Source organism: Melanaphis sacchari, unplaced genomic scaffold (assembly GCF_002803265.2).
Source record: "Melanaphis sacchari strain LSU unplaced genomic scaffold, SCAv2.0 Contig477_pilon_pilon, whole genome shotgun sequence".
NCBI lineage: Eukaryota > Metazoa > Arthropoda > Insecta > Hemiptera > Aphididae > Melanaphis > Melanaphis sacchari.
In genome coordinates, this window is record NW_020271317.1 from 2860 (window position 1) to 25853 (window position 22994).

At 29.5% G+C, this 22994-nt stretch overlaps 2 protein-coding genes and 1 pseudogene across 2 annotated transcripts; all 3 read left to right on the forward strand.

Annotated features, from left to right (window-relative positions):
* The first annotated feature begins 241 nt into the window (after positions 1–241).
* LOC112598293 lies at positions 242–2936 on the forward strand (annotated as a pseudogene).
* A 524-nt stretch (positions 2937–3460) lies between these two features.
* Positions 3461–6882, forward strand: LOC112598290. The gene is made up of 4 exons (XM_025344689.1): positions 3461–3974; positions 4164–4466; positions 4566–5188; positions 6430–6882. The coding sequence occupies exons 1-4, from the start codon at positions 3461–3463 to the stop codon at positions 6880–6882; spliced, it is 1893 nt and encodes a 630-aa protein (XP_025200474.1).
* An 8226-nt stretch (positions 6883–15108) lies between these two features.
* Positions 15109–16107, forward strand: LOC112598292. The gene has a single exon (XM_025344690.1). The coding sequence runs from the start codon at positions 15109–15111 to the stop codon at positions 16105–16107; it is 999 nt and encodes a 332-aa protein (XP_025200475.1).
* The last annotated feature ends 6887 nt before the right edge of the window (positions 16108–22994 follow it).

A 22994-nucleotide genomic window follows, 5' to 3' on the forward strand; every position in this document is an offset into this window, starting at 1 on the left:
GTACCTACATCGTTTAATGTTTATTTTATTAAACTCGTTACTCGTGGATCAAAAACGATTAATTTGTGATTCGTGATCGTATATTTTAATTTTTCTCGTGTAAAGTGTTAAGTGTATACAGTATACCATAAGTACCAGTGTACTCATAATTTAATAATTATTACTCAATACCTATATTTTATATTGTATAGTGTATACTAATAAGTTATTAGTGTTATTACTAATATTTTATATCTTAAAAATGTCGGACGTAGCTGACTTATTAACCGCGTGGGATCTTACACAATATATTGAACTTTTCCAAGGTAAGTTTAATAAAAATATTACGAATGAAATTTAAACTAACTCTATAGTATTAAGTCAATAGGTACTATCTTTCGCTACAATGCATGTCACCTTTAAAATAGTGTATTACGAGTTCTATAATAATTATTAGTATATTTTTCACTTTATATTACCTATATGGCTGTATGCTATTATAACATATAATTTCAAAACGTATATCAAATATTTTTCATAAATTTATTATTTTTTTTCATAGAAAATGAAATTGATATCGAGACTTTTCCTTGCTTAACGAATGAAATGATTAAAGAGTTAATTCCTATGATAGGACACAGAGCTAGATTTATTTCAAACTTAGAACAGTGGAAAACGATAATTCAAGGAATACCAAACACAAATACAAGCGTGGTATAAACTATAATATTTGAATTATTAAAATATAATTTTCATATTCATACAGTAATTGAATCTTATATAAATATTATTCATTAATTTATATTTTAGATTAATCAATCACTATCCTCCAGTGATGTTTTAATTGACAGTTCATTAGGACCTAGTACAAGTAGTACTACCTCATCTGCAGAAGTAAGAATTTGGCTAAAATTAGTCTTTATTATAGAATTTAAATTAAATGTGTGTGAATTTAAAAAATATATATAGGATAATATAACTGGAAAAAATATCTGAAGAAATAAAAATTAACTAAAAATATATCTTACTAATAAAGATATTAAACAAATAATAAATACCTATTAAATTTAGGTACCATATATTTGTTACCTAACATACTTGTTTATTAGGTTATTGTTTGTGTCATTAGTATAACAGTTATTTTTTTAGCAAAAATCTTTGACATGTTATTATTTTTTTTAATTTTAGTCATTTGAAAATGTTGAGTTATATTTTGAAACACTAAAAAATGTCATTAGTAATGACGAAACAAACGAAGCACACAAAATAGAGGCAACTGAGGATACAACTGAAGTACAACAATCACAAAAACTTGTAAGTATTTAAGATATGAAATATTTTTGGCTACATCATACTTAAAAAATTATTATATTATTTCATATTCCAGATAAATGTTTTTTGTTGATTGCGTTAATATGTTTTATGTATTATAAATTAAAACATTAAATATTATTTATAAATATATATAACAATAGTAATTAATGTGTTCTAAAAATATTAGTTTATAATATTATAGTTGTTATTTTTTTTTTAGAAGTTGTTAGATTTGCTTAAAACTTCTAATGAGGGCAACTCTTTATTAGCTAGTTACCAAAAAAGTGGCCTATTAGACAGCATTGGACGCAGGCGTCTTTGTAATTTAATTATTAGTAATGAACTAAGCACTGATATTAATGCCAGAATTAGTTCATTCAGATTGCAAGAGCTTGCTTATCAAATAACTTTAGTCTTCAATAAAGAACGAACACCCACATATTTCATTCCATACTTATCGTATGGACCTGGATTAAAATGAGCTGCAAAGGGTAAGCTACTTGATTGTCTTAACAATCGTAAAAGAGAATTTCGTAAATCTGGAATTATAAGTTCATCAAGAAGAAATTCAACAACTTCATCTTCATCTGGGCGTGCTTCACCAGCTGTATTACTCCCAGAAACACTACAACAGTCACTGGTGAATCAGGCAGATGAAGCAACAGTTGAAGAAAGTTTAAACTGGTTGCGCAATTCAAGTGATCCTTGGACACTTGTTGAACAACATTGGTTATTAACCGCTTTCACTCGTTTGAAAATTCAATTGTCTAAGGATGGACAATCTATTGCTTCCTATATGGCTGAATATCCGGCATTAAAAAGACCAACAGGATATTTTCTTGTGAGTATAAACGGTTTATTGAGTATAAACTGTTTATTTTTTAAATTTTATCTAAGTATTTATGTTAACAGATTTTAAAAGATTTTAATGTTGTGTATCCAAAGTATTCTGATAATTTGTATCAAAATCTGCCATTGTGTAAAAAAAGAATTTTTGAATTAGCTGCAGAAAAATTAAAGAAAACCAAAGAAGTTACAATTATTCAGATTTTAAAAGAATACATACAATTGGGCGTTGAAGGTTGGTAGATTATTTTACATTTTGGTCTTATGCATTACATATAGAATATTTAATACTTAATATTATTTCATTTACAGTTAATGATGAAGAATCTTCAAATATCGCTGCTTTTTTAAGTCTCCCTTTCTTGATTACATCATCAATTTCTAGAGGAAAGAAATCAAGTACTCAATGGAAACCTTCAAAACTTGAAGTGAGAGATGGATTTATTACACATGTTAAAAGCAACGCTGAAGTGCAGGAAACAATAACCCGTAGAAGAAATAAATTTATCGGTTTGGGTCATACTTTGCAACCATTCATTATAATAGTTGGTCCTTCTCTAAACAATATTTTAAACTATTTTGTTATTGTTGATGATACATTTTATCAACTAAATTCCATAATTGATTCAGTAGATTGTTGCTTTAAAATAATGATAACTTTTAATGCAGAATATCCAGTTGAGTGTGAAGCGATTTGGCACTTTATTCAAAAAGGTTTATTTAAATTAGAAACTCAATTTGACAAAAACTTAACAGCTGTTAATGCTTTTCTTTCCGACGTAGGAATATCTATGTAATATTGTACTTATTATTATTTAGAATTTATATTTCAATATAATTCACATCTTTATTTGTTAAAAAATTAATTTATCAATATTAAAATTGTAATTAAATAGTCTTATCACATTATACAAAAATGCCCAAGTGTTTTTTATGTAAAGAAGATTTTAATAATATCAAAAATCTTTTTAAACATTTTGATATTCAACACTTCAATCATGAATTTAACTTTTATCAATGTAATGAAACGGAATGTACAAGGTCATTTTACTTAAAAAATTCTTTTCGTAAGCATTTAGCAAAACACTCAAATGATTTCGTACAGCTTTCCACTTTTCAACCATTATTTGAAAATCAATCTATTTTGACTTTTGAATCTACACCTATATTTAATTCTGTTTTTGATTCTGTTGAAGATTTGAATAACAAACAATTTATTGAACCAAGTGAAATTTTGAATAAAACAATAAGTAATTTTCTTTCAATTTTATATGCTAATTCTATTATATCAAGAAATGTTGTTTAAATTGTGGTTGATGGTATGGAAACAGTTTTCACCGAGGGTATTGTTGTTTGTTTAAAGACATATGTTCAACAAATGATATTTGAAGGAAAAATTTCTGAGGAATGTCTTAGTATTTTTACCAACATTTTCGATATGATTGAAAATTCATTTACTAATTTTAAAACTGAACACAAACGTTTCTCTTATTATGCTGAACAAGGTTCATTTATCAAACCCGAAGAAAAGGTAGTCGGTCAAAGGTTAAACACTGTTATGAAAAGTGGTATCTCATTTTTAAAACCTTTCAATTGCACTGAACAATTTATTCCACTTAGAATTGTGTTAAAAAAATTTTTTTCGCTTGAAAACATATTAACTGAAACACTAGATTATATGTGTAGTTTAAAAAATGAAAGTGGGATTTTAAGTAATTTTATACAGGGCACCTACTGGAAAAGTAGAATGAAGAAACATGAAGGACGATTCGTGCTCCCACTTTTCATGTTCTTTGATGATTATGAAAGTGGAAATGTTCTTGGTAGCCATTCGGGTATTCATAAATTAGGCGCAGTATATGTATCAATTCCGTGCATACCACCTTATCCTTCAACATCTTTGTCAAACATTTTCTTGGTCTTACTTTTTCATTCTTCTGATAGAGTTCAATTTGGAAATAAAATAATTTTTAAACCTTTAATTGATGAATTTAATTTTCTAATGGAAAATGGTGTTTATATAGATATTCCATCTTTCACAGGCAATTTATATTTTGAGTTGGGACTTATTTTGGGGGATAACCTTGGGATACATTCAATCACTGGTTTTGTGGAAAGCTTTTCCTCTAATTTTTGTTGTAGAATTTGTACCATGGGAAAATCAGATATAAAAGTTAAATGTTATGAAGACAAATCTCTTTTGAGAAGTAACGAACAGTATTTTAATGATTTAAAAAAAAATGATTTGTCTGCAACAGGATTAAAAGAAGAATGTATTTGGTTCAATGTTACAGATTTCAGTTTATTTGATCAAGTGGGTGTAGACTGTAGACGTTATGCATGATTTGTTAGAAGGCTGTGGTAAATACATTATGAGTTTTATTTTAACAAGCTACATAAAGATTTAAAACTTTTTTCTTTAAAAGTATTAAATGACAGGATATTTGCTTTTGATTATGGACCAGAAAACAATAAACCATGCATGATTTCTATGGATCATATAAATGTAGGGAAAATGAAACAATCAGCATCTGAAATGTTATCTTTCATTAGGTATTTTGGCTTGCTTATTGGTGATTTTGTGCCAACAGGAGAGCCAATTTGGGACCTTTATTTAACTCTGCGCAGAGTTTTAGATATTACATTATCAACATCACACGAAGTAAATAATTGTATGTTATTAGAGACTGCCGTAGGAGAAATGAATGAACTTTATTTAAAGTTAAGTAAAAATGTGCTTAAACCAAAATTTCATTTTCTTACTCATTATCCCACTATAATAAAAAAACATGGTCCTGTTGTTCACTTATGGTCAATGCGTTACGAAGCAAAACATAGAATTTCCAAAATTTCTGCAAGATCCTCTTTTAACAGACGTAACATTTGCATGAGTTTGGCTATAAAGCACCAATTACAGTTAAAAGAAGTATTTAATAAGGGCAAATTATGTAGCACAATTAATGTTGGATCTAGGAAAATATTAAATTCTTTAAAACTTGGTAAAATTAAAACTGAACTTAATCTTAGTAATGACGAATCATTAGTTCGTGTTAGTTGGGCTGAAATTAAAGGAACGCGTTATAAAATCAATAGCATATTAACTAGAGATATAGATGATGAAAACCCACATTTTATATTAATAAAAGATATTTTTCTTAATGGATCTGAAAGAATATTTTTGAGTGCTGTATGTTTACTACAATAGGGTTTGATGAACAATTTTATGCATATGAAGTAAAAATCCATGAATTTAATAATTGTTTTATTTTCCAAGACTCGTTAATATCTCCTATACTAAACACTTTAAATGTCGTTTCAAATGGAACAAGATATGTGACAGTTCGTGATCCTTTATAAATTTTGTAAAATATATCAAATTACAAAATAAATTATTATCATTAATATTATTTTCTATGTTAAAAAAAAATTTTGTTTTGTTTTTTAATTTGTAAACTATGACATTGTACTAATGTCTAAGTCTAATATATATTATATATCATGGTTTATTAAGTTAAACTTGAAATAAGAATCTGTATAATAAATTATAATTATAAAATATTTATATTTGTATTATAAAATTTGTTTAATTGTATTTTATTTTTAATTTTAAACACAACATATTATGTATATATATTGCTGTACTTGCTTATTTTGATGTATTAGTTTTTATATAATATTTTACATGTATGAATATTTAAAAATTAAGATTATATTAAAATAGTTTATAAATATTAAGTTATTTAATAAGTTAACTGTTGTGAATATTTAAATACAATTATTTTTTTAGTATATTTATCTGCATTTTGATTATTTAATTAACTAAAATTGTTGTAACTATAACAAACAAAAGTTAATTTTAACTAACAAAATATTCTGTATATGTAACCGGTTAATGGAGTTATATTAACAAAATAAATATTGTAGCGGTAACTGAAAATTGTATACCAACAATTACAAATTTAAGTATTATTAACAAAATTATTAGTTGTAAATTAGGAGTAAATTTGTAAGTATAACAAAAATTCCTTGAATCAATACAAACATGTTCTGTAATTAATACAAAATAGCGTGTCATGCTAAATATTTAATTATGTTACTACAACTAATTATTTTGTACATATAATCAAATGTATTTAGTTGCAAGTGCTTAATATGTTGTTCCTTCAACAATATATTATCAACAAAAATCAATTTGTATACTTAACTAAACGTAATGTTGTCACTGAGGCAACTAAATTTCACAGTTATTTATACTATATTTCAGTTCTTCCAACAATACTTTTTTTTCAGTGTACCGGCACCGGGAACGAGGAGTCCTGGGGACCCGTCTATAAATGGCTAAAGTCTGGGGGAACACGGCCCTCGGAGAAATTACCAGTGTCCATCAGAAAAATGGACGGAACATTTACGTGTTCGCTTAGGGAGACCGGCGAGAGACTTCTCGAGCAACTGGTCCCTCAGGATAGCGACGCAACGGAGACCGCAGGACAGGCGGAAATCCATAGAGAGACCGGTGTTTATGTGGGCAGATTCGAGTCGGCATTACCTGTGCTTAGTCCGACGTTCGACCCGGTTGAACCGTGCACGGTCGATGAGGTAAGAGATGCCATACGGCGGATGATAACATGCAAGGCCCCGGGCCTGGACGGGATCATGGCAGGAATCTTGAGGCAAGCGTGGCCCGTCCTTAAAAACCAAATTACGTTTGCGTTGAATACCTCACTGGCTACGAGGACATTCTAACCCGATAGCCGGATCAAGGGCCCTAAGACGGCGCCCCACAGGATCGTCGAACGCCCTCCGTACTAAGACCCGCCTAGCCGTGAGTGAGGGACGGGATACCGCGCGGGACGGACTGAATGCTTGCCTTCCCACGGAGGCGTGACGGACGGGACATCTCGTGGGGCGAATTGGGTGCCTTCATTCCCTATGAATAAATTCTTGCCTAGACCGAGAGCTCGAACTAGAGGGGCCAGACCACCCTTCGGGCGAAGCACGTGCACGTATTCATCCGGCTCGGGGCTTGATACGAGAGAAGCACCACCAGAAACGGCAATCTGTCGATATAGAGCAAAACCGTACGCACTAAAAGGGGGTCGTCGCGGTACACACAGCGGTGCCCCGATCGACCTGCTTGCGGACAAGGCAGTTGCGAGTGCCTGAACGCCGGGTGTGAACCTCGTACAACAGAACTCGGAGTAAGCCCCGTCGACTTGACTTGCTAATAGCACCTCGATGCTCCGCACGGAAAAAAATAATTATTTGTGATAATCGATGAACAATTGGTACTACCCATTTTTTGGTTGTATATATGACCACCAACCTTTGTAATTGTTACAGTTTATTTTATGTAAATGGTTTCTATTGTAACAACAGAATAACGAAGTAGTAGGTACATTTATTATTAGTTGCAGCTACTGATTAAATGTATTTATAAATAAAATTTTTGTGAAGCTGATATGTTATCATTACCAAAATAAATGTTTGTCTAACAATGATTAGATTATCCCCATTATAACAGTAGGTACTTACCACAGCAGCTATTTAATTAGTACAGCAAGAATATTTGGTTATGGTTTCAAAGATCCATGTTGCCACTGTTGCCAGTACCAAAATATATGTATAGATAACAATTTTGGTAAACCTATATAAACATTAGTATATACGGCTATTTTTAGTTTGATGTATGGATATTTTGTTAACGTAACATATTTTTGTAAGTGTGGTAACCAAAAATAAGTAACAACACATTTTAGTTTAATAATATAATAAGCATTTATTTAAAAAGCAATTCATTCATAATTACAAATTAATAATCATTACCTATATCTATATTTATGTAATATGTAGGTATACATATATAACATAATAATAATAAATAACTTAATAATAGTAATAAAAACAGTACAAAATTACACAATAAAGTAATTTTTTAAAGACCCTCTAACTGTTATATATCTTTTCCACTTGATAAAATATTTATATTATTTGGTATAGAATTCAACAAAGAATCATATGAAACAAATAATTTTGGTAGTCTACCTCTACCTCATAGCAAAAATGTTCATTGAACATGATAGTATTAAGTTAGAAAAAATACTACTTGATCATTATTATCAACAAAATGTCATTAATTAAGAAAACAGGTAGCTCTATTTCATGTATATTTAAGTCAAAACCATTTAGGTTGATATCGAGTACCTTTAATATTAATCCATGTATATTTCATAATGAATCAGACACTTCAATTTTAGTAAACAATTTTATTTTTATAATTCTGTCAATGTCAACCACTGATTGAGGAGGACTGAATTCTATATTTCTACCTAGAGTACCTTTTAAAAATAAATGATTAAGTTGTAATTGATGTTTTATTGCTAGTGTCTTGCAAATGTTACGCCTATTACTTGAAGTATTTGCCGCAATTTTTGATATTCGATGTTAGCCTCAAAGCGCATTGACCATAAATTTATCAAAGGCCAAATTTCAACATCATAGTAGGGTAATGCAACAAGTAATGATATTTAGGTTTAGATTGTTCTTTCTCAATCTAAGGTATAACTCGTTATGTTCAGCAACAAGTGTTTGTAGTAATTTAGAACATTCTTTTTGGAATGATGTGAAGTAAGTATATCAAAATTTTCTTAGTGATATATAGAGATACCATACTGGTTCATTCTGAGGAACAAAATCTCCTACGAGTAACCAAATACCTAACTAATGACATCATTCTGAAGCAGAGAGCCTGATTGTGTTCTTACGAATATGATCCATATTTAATACACAGGTTTTACTTCCTTTATCTGGCCATAATCAAAGCTTATTATTCGATTATTTAGAACTTCTAAGGAAAATAATTTTATTCCAATACATAGTAGGATATTAAGAATGATAAATCATACTTATCACACCTTCTAATAGATCATGCATCATATCAACACCAACATGATCAAACATTTTAAATCTCTAACATCATTCCAAACACAAATTCCTGAAATACCACTACTACTCACATTATTTCATCAAATCAAATTTAATCATCTACTACCCTTAACAGTGTTTCATCTACATAACATTGTTTTTCATTATTCTTATGAACCTTGCACATTCGACATGGATAGTTAGTAAAACTTTCCACAAAGCCTGTAATACTGTGTATACCAAGATTATCTCCCAAGATAAGACCTAATTCAAACTTAATATTAACAATTCAAATTGTCATTTCAAATCTATACCTGTTCTGCTAAAGTTTAATTCACATCAAGAGGTTTGAAAATAATAGTTACCAAATTTTTGTCTGTCCGTTGAATGAAATAAAAGTGCTAAGAAAATTGTTTTTAGAGTAGACTGTATATGAGGTGGTAAACAAGGTATTGAAATATACACAGCACCTAGTTTGTGCACACCAGAATGACTACCAAGAGGGTACCTACGTAGTCATCAAAAATAAAAATATAGGTAAGGCTACATTAAATCAGTTTTCCTGTTTTCTTTCAAACGCTCCCTTGTATGAAATTACAAAATTGTTTCACAGTGTACGATATCATTATATGTTTAATGTGTCTAAAAATATTTTCATTTGAAAAATTTTTAAGACAACGATATTGATACACTGTTGAGTACAATTAATTGCTCTACGAAAAGTATTGAGTTACATTTAACCTTTGTCCTATTATATATATTCTTGGGGGGGTATATATGTACCAAGTTTAGTGAAATATTTAAACCGTTTATACTTTCAGTATCTAAATTTAAGAAAGTTTTATCAATGTTAATTGCACTATTAAAATATTCAAAAATCACCACAATATTTCGTTTTTATCAACAAATTGTTCTAAAATACTTTAATGTGAATAGTTATACCAATTATTTCTTATTCGTCCATAACTTCTTGAACTCTTCTGAGAATTTAGTGAATGAATATGATCGCTAGAAATGTATTTATTTGTGTTTGGTAATCATGATTCGGTATTTGATGACTGGGTGAACTTCACTGTAAACAGTATACTAGTTACTATTCAGATTACCTGTAGATAGTGATTGAGTACTATTTAACCAAGTGTACTAGATGAATCAATAGATAGTATTAGTATAAGAGTTAAGGTGTTTTTTAAAGGAATTTAAAATGAAATGAACGATTACAATCATTTTCAGCACAAAAGTAAACAGTAAAGTTATAATTAAAATGTTTGTATTGAAAATGTTTAGTTAAAATATGAACTGTTGATATTGCATATAAAGCATACAACATTTGCTACAAGTAATTAAATTAAATAGATAGTAAATATAATATATTATGAAAAATACATTAAATTAGCTATTAGATCACTCATTAATGAATTATGTCACATATTCTCACATCCTACAGTTTAACTTATAGCAACTCTTTGTGTATAAAATACCAAACTGGCTTACTAACTGGATACTCGTGATGAAGAACATGATAATTTTGAACAGGTCAACAGTAGTAGAGAGTTAAAATAATATGTATCATCAAGCAACAAATACTGAGCAATATCATTGTTGGTCCTTGATAATAATCAAAGTGTTGTAAAAAGCTAATTGTTCATATTTTTGTTTTCCTGTAGATTTGTAACTCTGCATGATCTTAAATGAAGTATGAAACCATCTTGTATTTCACTTTTAGTCTAACTTCCACATCTTTCCCTTTTCTTTAATAGTAACAGGGGAAACAAAAATGTCAGAACCATGAATACTGCCACTAAAGAAGATTCTTTCGTTTTCTGAAAATATAATAAAATTATTAAAATATATATAGTATAAATTAATAAATATATACCTGAGCTTGATCTAAGTATTCATGCAATAAGCTTTTGAGCGTAGGATCTCTAAGATTTGTAGAAATACTTTTGTGCATGTTCAGATGTCTTTATAAAGGAAGTTCTCAAATAAGATTGTGTTTTTCAGGATACAAAAACTCAAAGTCTTCAAGTAACTATAAAATTATGATGAAAATCGTTTGTATATTATATAACTGTATAAATAAACATCCAAACTTACAAGTTTATAACCACAGGTTTTTAAGTCTGGAACCTATTCATATATTACTGACTGTTTAAGGTTGAATTTACATTTCTTGGTCATAGTTTTGAATATCCAATACTTTCAACTATATCCCAGGGATCAGAGTTATTCAACCATTTAATGGTTCTTCAACATTTTCTATATCTTAACCAAAATGGAATAATTAAAATATGAGTTAATTACTTAATAATAATGGCCCACTCAAATCATTATATTATTTACCAGAATTCAATATGTTTAGGTTCAGAAAATTAATATTAGTGATTAAACTATTATAAAACTTAAAGGTAAGAACATTATCTGCGGCCTGTGCAATCTCATGGGTTTTTTTAAATTTTAATATATTACATACTCATAATTTAATTAAACATTAAAAAATTGTAAGAACCCACAAAATTACACAAATAATGTTCTTACTTTTAAGTTTATAATAATTCAATTCACTCTATTAAAGCTACCTAACTAAGTACACAAAATAGTAAGTAACTGGTGAACTAAAATTTGCTATTTTTTATGTTTGTGAGACGAAAACAACACATACAATAATATATTAGTTCATTCAAATCTTACGAATTCACGTTATACACTTATAACTTACATATTTATAATGAATTGTACTTACTTTGGAAAACGTCTATGTACTGCTCCAACCCCCAAGCCTTTAACATGTTCGCCACATCGGCGTCGGCCATAATATTATAAATCAATTTAAAATTGTAAAACAAACCGAAGGTAGTACAAAATACAGTTGTATAAAATTTGTTTTTTCACTATACAGCAAAAACAGCGTGGTTAGGTAGTGAAGGACGTAAAGAGCGATTTGTGTGGTGCGTATACAATGAACGCCAAACGCGGCAGCGTGGATTCTCATCTTTACTATACGCATGGCCGCATGGGTAATACCCACATAAACCATTGTACAGTCCACAAAACGTTCCATTATTTTTACCAAATATTAGTTTTTTTTACGTAATTCAATTTAATTACAACTAATCATATTGTAGACATTACCAAACAATAATAGTCTCAGTTACACGTAGATTACATACAAATTTAGCAAAACAATTTTTTTGTGTTTACACATTGAGTACTAATTTAACAAAAATGTAATTGTACCCACCATATAACTTTTACAGATCTAATAAAGTAACCATAAAAAAAAAGCTCTTCAATTATAACCAAAAAATTCGTAGATTCAGATATCAATACGTTACTACTACTAAATATCGTTCAACAGAATATTTTTGTAAATTATTTTTTTTCCGTGTAGTGTACTATATGAACGTATGCTGTGCGATACCTATGTCTTATTGATATGTAAACTGTATAATATGTAAGGTTGTATATATGTAGGTATGCATATGTATTATAAACGTGAATATGTGTATATGTAGGTGATATTTATGTGAAAAGCGTATGTAGGTGAGATATAATGTAAAAAGCATATGCTTTGGTGGGTGTCTATTCGTATAATCGTATATTAATCTAGGTATATTATGTGTGTGTGTGCGAGTGAGTGTGTGTCTAAATAAAAAGGGTGGTAATATTGGTAAGGGGAAAAATATATGTCAGTCAAGTGTGTGATTTAGTTAATACAAATTTTCACCAGAATATTATATTTTTTTTTCGAATGGGGAATATGGGGGGGGAATGTATTTTATGTGGAAGGGGTAAAATATATGTCGGTTACGTGTCGGATCAGGTGGCGGTTGTGATTCAATTAGGTCAATGTGTGTTACGGGTTGCCTATATTGAGTAATTATTGCTAATTTCGGAGGAGCCTGTACTACGAATTGCCTATAATTTTTTGCTATCTTTTTACATGTAAAATTTAAGGGGGAGGAGATCCAGAACTGTCTATTTCATCCTATTCATATCCCATATTCAATTCATCGATAATAAAGAACGTACTTCGCCAGAATGTCGTAGACCCTTAATAGTCGCTATATATTTGAATTCCAGCAAAATATATTAATATTGAAAAATGTTCCCACCTATTATAGAGACTCCTGACTTAAAGAGTCGGTAGCCGTTTAGTCCGTCTGTTGCCTTAAACTGGTGTACACGTATTTTTCGCTCGCTCCGTTTTTATAAATTTTAGTGAGTTTTAAAAATAATTTTAAACATGGTTAGTTCTATCACCAACACAACACTGCGCTATACAAAAATAATGCTTTTACTTATGTACCTCCATCACTACCGGCCGTACTCATCGATTCGACAAACTTCACGATAGACTTTTCTGAACGTAAGTTTTTACACGTTAGTCTGGATCCGACAAAGAAATTCGATATGTAAATTCTTCTAATTACACCATCACGCTTCGTTAAAATATTTACGGACTTCTTAAGACGATTTATTCTTTGATGGGACAAATTTTATCGTATATTCTCGGTACTATTGTTCAATATAAAAGGTTTATTTTTCACGAAACTGAGTCTATTTCGATCCTAAGTATGGGATATAAAGGAGAAACCGTACTAGTTATTGAATCGAGAACCGAAACCGGATGTCAAATTTTACTTAACCGAAAAGATCTTATGGTGATTCAACATTTGGAGTGGACTATTTTTGAAAATGTGTCAAGAAAAATAAGTTATAATCAAACCTATGGTACAAGATCAAATTGAGAAAATGGCAGTACATTTTTCATCTCTGCATAGTGGGAAAACATGTTCTATGGATGACATAATCGCGATTATTGCAAGTAACCACGGTGAAAACACACAAAAAGCAGAACATTGTATATTAAACGAGTTAATATTATTCGCAACTCAGCAGATTGCCACGCGTTGGTTTAAAATTCAAGTTACTGAAAAATTAAAGGTAATATAATATTATTTAATAATTTATAAACAAATTCTTATTTTTTTATTTATTTTAGAATTATACGGAAGCCCTCTAACTTGGAATATTACAGCCGTCTCGGCCAACATACGAGTATTCAAGTATGTCTTCAATGTTTTCAAATGATGATGATTTCGACCCTTCGCAGACACGGGTAATTTATAACATATAGAATTGAAATAACCCTATTATTAATAATTATAATTTTATAGGTAGCTGACAAGGAAAATGGTATAAAAGAATATTTTTCGACATTTACGGAAATGAATCCTACGCAGGCACACTCAAAAAAAATATTATTATTCCTATTAACAAAATTGTTAAGTTAAAGTATAAATAGTTAGCGTTAATAAAAAATTGTATTAATTATAATTTTAACCGGTTCGTATAGTTCATCAATTTTTTGTAAGCACGTATCATTTACTGTTAATGTTTTTGTTGTATATACTGTCAGTTCAAAATAAGAAACGCCTGCGGCGGCGACCAGTTTTCGTCGCCGGCGGTCAGGTTACGCCCATTATTCTCCAGCTGCTTTCCCCACTCCACCGACCGGGACCGACTGACCAGACGCAGGTGGTCGCTTGTGCGCGCCTTTCCGTTAGATTTCAAATAACAACGTTCACTGTTCATTGTAGAAATTGTGTTCATTCTGTCACAACGTACTAGATTCGTAACAATTATTACAGCTCGTTATTTTTTACAATGAGTGGGCAAAGCGAAAAAGAAGATTCTACTATTTCTCCAAAACAAAAAAATCCAAAAGGAAAAGTAAGTAAATAAATGTATATTATTTGAATTTATTATGTCGAATGAGCAAAAAAAGGTGGATTTCAAGTAGCTACGGCTTTTTTTTTTATCATTGTAAAATCAATACATTCATCACTCCGCTCAGAATCTAAAATGGTCCTATAATCCACATACTAATCGAATACCAATAATAGTCTTCAATGTAGTTTATATTTTGAATTTTCTTTTTCGCAGTATGTACTCAGTCACCAAAAAATTATTATCATTAATTTGTACAAAGGTACTCTGTCAAAAAATCCAGAAATAAATTATACTGATTTGTATGACAATATGTCAAAAGCCACTGGTATAGGCTATCGTACAATCAAGGATACCATCAACGAGTACAGAAAGACAAGTACAGTGAAATCTCCCAACAGGAAAAGAGTAAAGACATCGCTTTTTGATAAAACCGATGATCTTGATCGCAATGGACTACGTCAAAAGGTACACGCAATTTGGTTGAGAGGTGAATTACCGACAATAGATAAAATACTATTTGATGTGAACGAAGATCCAACACTCCCCAACTTCAAACGTACCACATTATACAATATTATAAAAAAATTAGATTTCGTGTTCACAAAGAGAAAAAGATGCAGTGTGTTAACGGAAAGAAACGATCTAATTAATTGGCGCCGCAACTATTTATACGATATCCGAAAATATCGTAGCGAAGGTAAATCTATATATTACTTAGATGAGACGTGGTTGAACGTCGGTGATTGTGTAGATCGTGTTTGGGTAGATACAACGATACAATCAAAACAGGATGCATTTAACAAAGGCCTAACCACCGGCCCGAAAAACCCGACTGGTAAGGGACAACGATTGATTGTACTACATATTGGTTCAGACATGGGTTTCCTCGAGGGCGGCCTATTATGTTTTGGATCAAAAAAAAATAGTGCCAACTATCATGACGAAATGAACGGCGATACATTTAAAGACTGGTTTGTAACTATTCTACCTCGGCTACACCTAAATTCTATTGTGGTGATGGACAATGCACCGTACCATTCCGTTCAAACTGAAAAATATCCAACTTCCAATTCAAAAAAAGGTGACATTTTGGAGTGGCTTAATTCTAAAGGTATCACTTTCGATAGACCATTGTTGAAGGCTCAACTTCTAACTAAAGTACAAGAGTTAAAACCACGTACAAAATCCTACGTTATTGACAATCTTGCAAAACATGCTGGACACACCGTACTCCGATTACCACCGTACCATTGCGAATTCAATCCAATTGAATTAGCGTGGGCGATGGTAAAAGGGTACGTGAAATAAGAAAATACAACGTACAAGATCGACGACGTTCGCCAACTTTTGAATTCGGCAATTGAACGAGTTACGGCAGAAAATTGGAAAAATTTTATCAAACATGTCATCGACGAAGAAGATAAAGTTTGGAAAGTTGACGAAATCATGGATGAAATAATCGACGAAATGGAACCATGTATTTTGACGATTACAAGAGACACTGATTATTCTTCTGAATAATTTGTTTTTATTTGTTTTTGTATTATAATTATTATTTTTTGTATTTATTATTAATTTTGTTTTTTATTATAGTAAATTATTAGAAAAAAAATTGTTTTTATTTTTTACGTTTGTACGCATTGCATTTGGCAAAAAAAATTATATTGAAATAAAAGGTAAGATAATAAAAATAGGAGACATGAAATAAACTGGTTGAATAGCAAGCTTTCGTACGAAAAATAAATCGCCTCATGACGCAATCAGGAGTATACAATGTAATTTAAATTAAGTGTATGCCAGTGGTCTAGGATTGACTAATTACGTCGCTCTTGCCGACGCACCGTGGTGGCATCGTTCGAACGCCGAACTTTTAGTGAAACCACGCCCATGCGCAGTAGCTGGCCGCCGCAGGCGTTTCTTATTTTGAACAGACTATACAAGTTGTCGCCGTCACTCAGCTTTAATAATAATAATAATATTAAGGTGCCTTTACGGCAGGAAGGCAGGCCACCTGTACTGCCAACCAAAAATATAATAATAATAAAAAGATAATAATGTAATAATAATAGCTGGTAATATAATATAATGAAACAAATGCCTGAATGGCTATAATATATATAAATAATAATAATAAATATATAATATAATAGTTTAATATGTATAGTACTTAATAATATGTAAAATAATAATGAATATAATAACACTGTTTACGGACCCGTCGGTCCTAGTAATATGAAACACAAATATTTGGTCGACCAATACTCACATGTGGCTATGTCAGGTAATGCGCGCACCGGATACGTAATAATAAATTAATACAACAAAAAATGACAGCCGCGTGCGCGATTAGCTGGATGAACTCAAAACAAGATGAAACACTGAATGCAGCCGGGACAGGATCTTTAGCAAACGCTACTGTCCCCACGTGCCACGAGGTACACCAAAACACGTCCAATCACTACACAAATCGCTGGTAATATTGACCACCCTACAACTGGGGAAAACAAATTAGTGATGGCAATGAAATTGCAAATGAACGATAATTACCAGACGATTAATCACAAATTCAACAACAACGTGGTTTGGGACGACTGCAAACAACACATGAAAACTGATGAACAATGAAAAACGAACGAAAACACACGATGCTGACTGTACAGCGAAAGAAAAAAGAATGATTTGAATTCACAACTGACACGCAAAAGAAAACTAAATGAATGGACTTTCAGTGTCACCACACAAACAATAAAAACTGGAAAAACTAAGAACTTTGTGACACTGAAAGCACGACTAGACGACAGGTAACTTGAAGTTTTGAACATTAACGAATCTTTGAAAACATGAACTGATAAAGATTCCACAGCTGGCCGGTCGCACACGAATGCTTGATAAGCATCGCCGACGAAGGCTGCAACTGTGGAACGCACCGTTACGTGCACATGAAAATGATAGCATAAAACAAATGAAAAGAAACGAAACATGCAAAATTGAATACAACACAAGTAATATGTGTTATAGTAACTAATTATTGTGAGTATAAATAAAATTACGATCTTTACATAATTTACAGTATCATTAACCTTTAAGTATATTTGAATAGAACAAATATTTTTAAGTTGTTAATACAATATGTATTGTATTTTTTGGTTTTTACAATGGTTTGAGTCATTTAACACTATTCAATTATGTTGTATGAACTATGAATCATAATATTTACAAAACGTTCTGTTAGTCTAATATTTTTCTTTTGTTCACACAAATGACTTCAGTTATAAGCAACTAAACGATTGGAGTAGATAACAAATCTTTGGTAATAATATCATGCTATTTTAAAGCCACAACGAAATTAATATGTATTGTCAACAAAGTTGTGTTAAAATTAAGTAATAATTGAGTTTTACCCATAGGCGTAATCTGGGGGGGGCAAGAGGGGGCAACTGCCCCTCCAGATATATTATTGACAGTGTTAGGACTTATCTAGATAAATTTATCTAGATAAATTATTTAGATAATTATTTTTTTATCTTTTATCTTATCGAGATGAATAATTATAAGTCATCTAAGTATTTATTTTAGCTAAAAGTTTCACTTATCTGGATAAATTTATAAGATAATTTTTTTTTTGAAAATTAGCTACATTTTTTTGAAAAAGTTTTATATTTTTTCTCATTGTCTCAGGCACAATTTGTACGTAAAATAACATCCTGGGCTAAAAATATGTTATTCTGAAAATACTATAAATTATTCCTATTTAATACTTATTAAAGTAATATTACTTATCATATAGTTATTTATTAATAATCAAATATCAATATTGTGTTCACGGTTATAAATATATATAAAATATACTACCTAATCCATTTATATAAATATCCTATATATTTTTTTTTTTTATTAGTTCAAAAAAAAGAATCCGCGACATCTATCATGGCCATTATCCTATATTACCGTAGTAGTTACTTGTATGTCGCGCCTCGCGACCGGCGTTATTTCCCAGAATTTTGTAAATATTTCAAAATTATAATAGAAACGGATGATAAGTTATAACATTGATTATACATAATATATTATATAATATACATATAATAATGTATACGATATTATATATCAATGGTTATAACCACCGCCGTCCACCAAACAAAATTCCATTGAATATAATATTATTTGTTGAAAAATAAAGATAAACCAGACTATTTTTTCCGTATTCGCTATGCGTTCATCTGAAATTAATATAATATATTTAATAAAGAATATTATTAAGTAATAAATTATATATATATATAATTCACATTGATTTATTTATATACACGATATTCACGATAATATTGATAAGTCTGACAAGGAATTAGGAAATATGTAAGATGCTATTAATATATTTTTGTGCGTGTATTTTACGAAGCATTCTAATATTATTTAATGTCATTTATTATTTCTTGATTTCTTCAACATAATAAACGCGATGTCGTGCAACGAGCTACGAAATTTAATTACATCGCAGTGACTGAGTGACGTAGTCTTGGTCTCTAGTCAAACGAGTGCAGACATTACAGTATAAGTATAAAACATTAAACAATTAGAACATATTATTAATATTATAATAAAATGGAGAAGTTTTTGGTACATCCAACCACCAGTTCAAATAAACGTAAATTAACCCAGTCGGATTGTGAAGCTGATGATCCCGATAATCAAACTATAGTTAACACGGAAGAACCAACTGAAATCAACAATACGTCATATTGTTACCTTTTTGACGGGAAACATTTTAAAATTATTAAAACGAATAACGATACAGATAAAAAAATGTCTGCTCAATGTCAATTATGTCAAAAAATAATTCAAGGACAAAAAGGTTCTACAGGAAATTTTCTTAGTCACATAAAGGTATGTATTTTATTAATTTTTTAAATTTAGTAGTTTAAGTAGATTTAATATTTTTTTTCTAACTATTGATTAGTATTTTTATGATTGTCGATTGAATATCACATAATATATTGTATTAATAATGTAATATTATTCATCATGAAATATTTAAGAAAAAACTATGTAAAAAATGTACCTATTCTATATTTCTACAGTAAATATTATAATCAATGTTAGCTAATAATATGTACCTAAATCTAAAGTTTTTATTAATAACATATTATTAAAATCATTGATTATTTTATAATGAAATCAATATTATTTTTAGTTTAAACATGCATCAATGCTATCCAAAATTAAGGATAGTAAAAAATCATTCAAAAAAACAACTCAACATGGTGAAAGTTTAATTACTCCCAGTAAGCAAATGCAATTGCCATTCTTTAAAACCAGTATTACAAAATGTCGAGTAAGTTACATCAGTCTATATTTTTATTTATTATTCTTATCTATAGACTACAAGTTAACAAGTCAATATAGTCTATTATTTAATTTAAGTCTATTATTAGTATTGTTAATATTATAAGTTGATGAATATGTACCTATATTATATTTTATACCTACTTATGGTGACCAGATATAAAAAAATAAAAATACTTTTAAAACTTAGCTTCTCCTCTGTGATAAGTAATTTCCCAATTCATATATTATTCTACCCATTTTCCTCATGTCATAGCTCATAGGTTATCTACTTCTATAAAAATTATAAGCAAGCTTAAACTCAAGTATAAACATTAAAGTTATTTTTGTTTTTCAGATTACTGAATTAGTGTTTAATTATATTGTGGAAGAAATGAGACCGATTGTTACTTGTGAAAAACCGTCATTTCATCGTCTCATTCAAGGACTTACTGGGATAACTGATTCAACTTTACTTCCAAACCATAAGAATATAACAAAACTATTACAACTTAAGTATGAAAATTATGTTTCCATGTTGACTAATTTAATTGAAAAACAGAATCACATCTGTTGTACAGCAGATATATGGAGTGTCAATAATAAAAGCTTTATGGGAATGACATGTCATTTTATCGATGAATTTTCATATAAACGGTCCTCATATGTTTTAAGTTGTAGGCGAATAAAAGGTAGCCATAATTATTTGAATATTTATGATGTAATAACTGATATTTGTGATACTTATAAAATTAGGACTTCTAAAATTACCCATATCATAACCGATAATGCCAGTAACTTTGGCAAAGCTTTCCGTACATTTTCAAAAAGCTCAACAATTGAATCTGATCCTCATTATGTAGGTAACTTAGACGAGTTAGAGAGTGATGAAGATACACAAATTGATAGTGATAATGAAAACAATCTACCCAGCCCTATTGATATTGAATATGCTGATGTTGGTCTGTTGCTTTATGAATCAAATAGCTCTGATGGTACTAATTTCAGTTTGCCTAATCACTTGACCTGTGTTGCCCATTCTTTAAATTTAATAGCCACTACTGATGTAGCAAAAATAACTGATAAAAACTATGTAAATATTTCCAAACAAGCTTTTAGTAAATTAAGTTCATTTTGGAATCTATTAAGTAGAAGTACTGGGGCATCAGACAAAGTTTTTGATATTTGCAAAGTTAAATTCCCTGTGCCAATAATGACAAGATGGAATTCCATGTTTGATGCGATTCAAAAAGTATTATTATTTAGAGAGAAGCTTACTTTTGTATTTGTAGAATTAAAATTAGCTAAATTGAAGAATACAGAATGGGTATTTTTGGAAGAGTACTGTAAAATAATGCAACCATTAACAATTGCTCTTGATAAATTACAGGGAGAAAAACGTAATTATTTAGGCTTTGTTGCACCAACTATTATTATTTTGAGACGTTTGTTAATTGAGTTATCATCAGTAACATATTGTAGTCCTTTAAAATATTGTGTTATTTCTGGTCTTGAAAAAAGGTTCAGTTATTTGTTTGACTTGAGCTCTCCAAAAAGTAAAAGTTTCATTTTATCATCTATGAGCCATCCATTATTTAAATGTAGTTGGATTCCACAAAGGTATATAGATCTGTGTAAGGAACTTTTCATAAATGAATGTAAATTAACAAATTCGTGTTCTGATTTATATGAAAATCCTATTTCAAATAATAGTGATGATAGTGATTCTGAATTTTATGGCAATGTTTTTTCAACAGAAAATAGTTCTACAAATGATGAATTATCCATAAATTTAGATTTGGCCCTTAGAAATTCCAACTTAACTAGTGTTGAAGCCTTATCTTTTTTTAATTCTAAAGTTAAAGACTTAAGTATATTGGACTCATTCCCAGTAGTTAAAAAAGTCTTTATGAAATATAATACATCCATTCCCTCGTCAGCGCCAGTTGAAAGACTTTTCAGTGGGGCTATCCAAATTTTAACTCCAAGACGTAATCGTCTTAATGATAAACATTTTGATATGCTTCTCTGTTGTAGATGTTATTTATTATTGCAACAAAATTGTCCTACTTAACTACTACTTTTCTATTTCTTAACCTTTTTTATATTGTATTTATGAAAGTACCTGTAATTAATATTTATTATTTTACTTATAATAATATTATTATTATATTTTTATTATTTCTGATATTTTTTTATATATTGTGAGTAATCATTATATTGTATTATTTTATTTGTTATAATATTTTTAATTCATACTAGTTTTTAACTGTTGTTAATTTGATTTGAAGTATTTGTTTTTATTTAGATTTGGAACATTTTTAACAAATTACATATTGTACCTTTAATAAATATTATTAACTAGGCACCTATTATGTTTTGTATAGTAATCTCTTGATTTTTTTTTTATATAATTACCTAATTTATTTCCATTAAAAAAAAAAGTTGTATTACTTCATTTGAAGTAACTTTTGTTTCTTTGATATTTTCTCAATAATGTTAATATTTTATTTTATAATCTATAATAAATTTTATTTCTAAAAATATTATCAACTAGGTGTATTTTGTTGTTTTTGGTCCAATCGACAGTCAACATCTACTTTACTGCAGGGGAATTTTTATTTATATCTTTGTTACTCCCCTATGTTGTGTTGAAGTTAATATTTGCTAATACACAACGTGTAATTGATTAAGAATAAAATAAACATATTATACAGGCATGTACTCATATGACAGTATATATAATTTTTAAAATTAGTTATTTTAATATTTGTATAATTATCTGTTATTTATCTAGCTAAAATATATTTATCTTTTATCTTTTCGACAGATGAATTTGATTTGTTCATCTTTTATCTGTATCTTAGATAAAA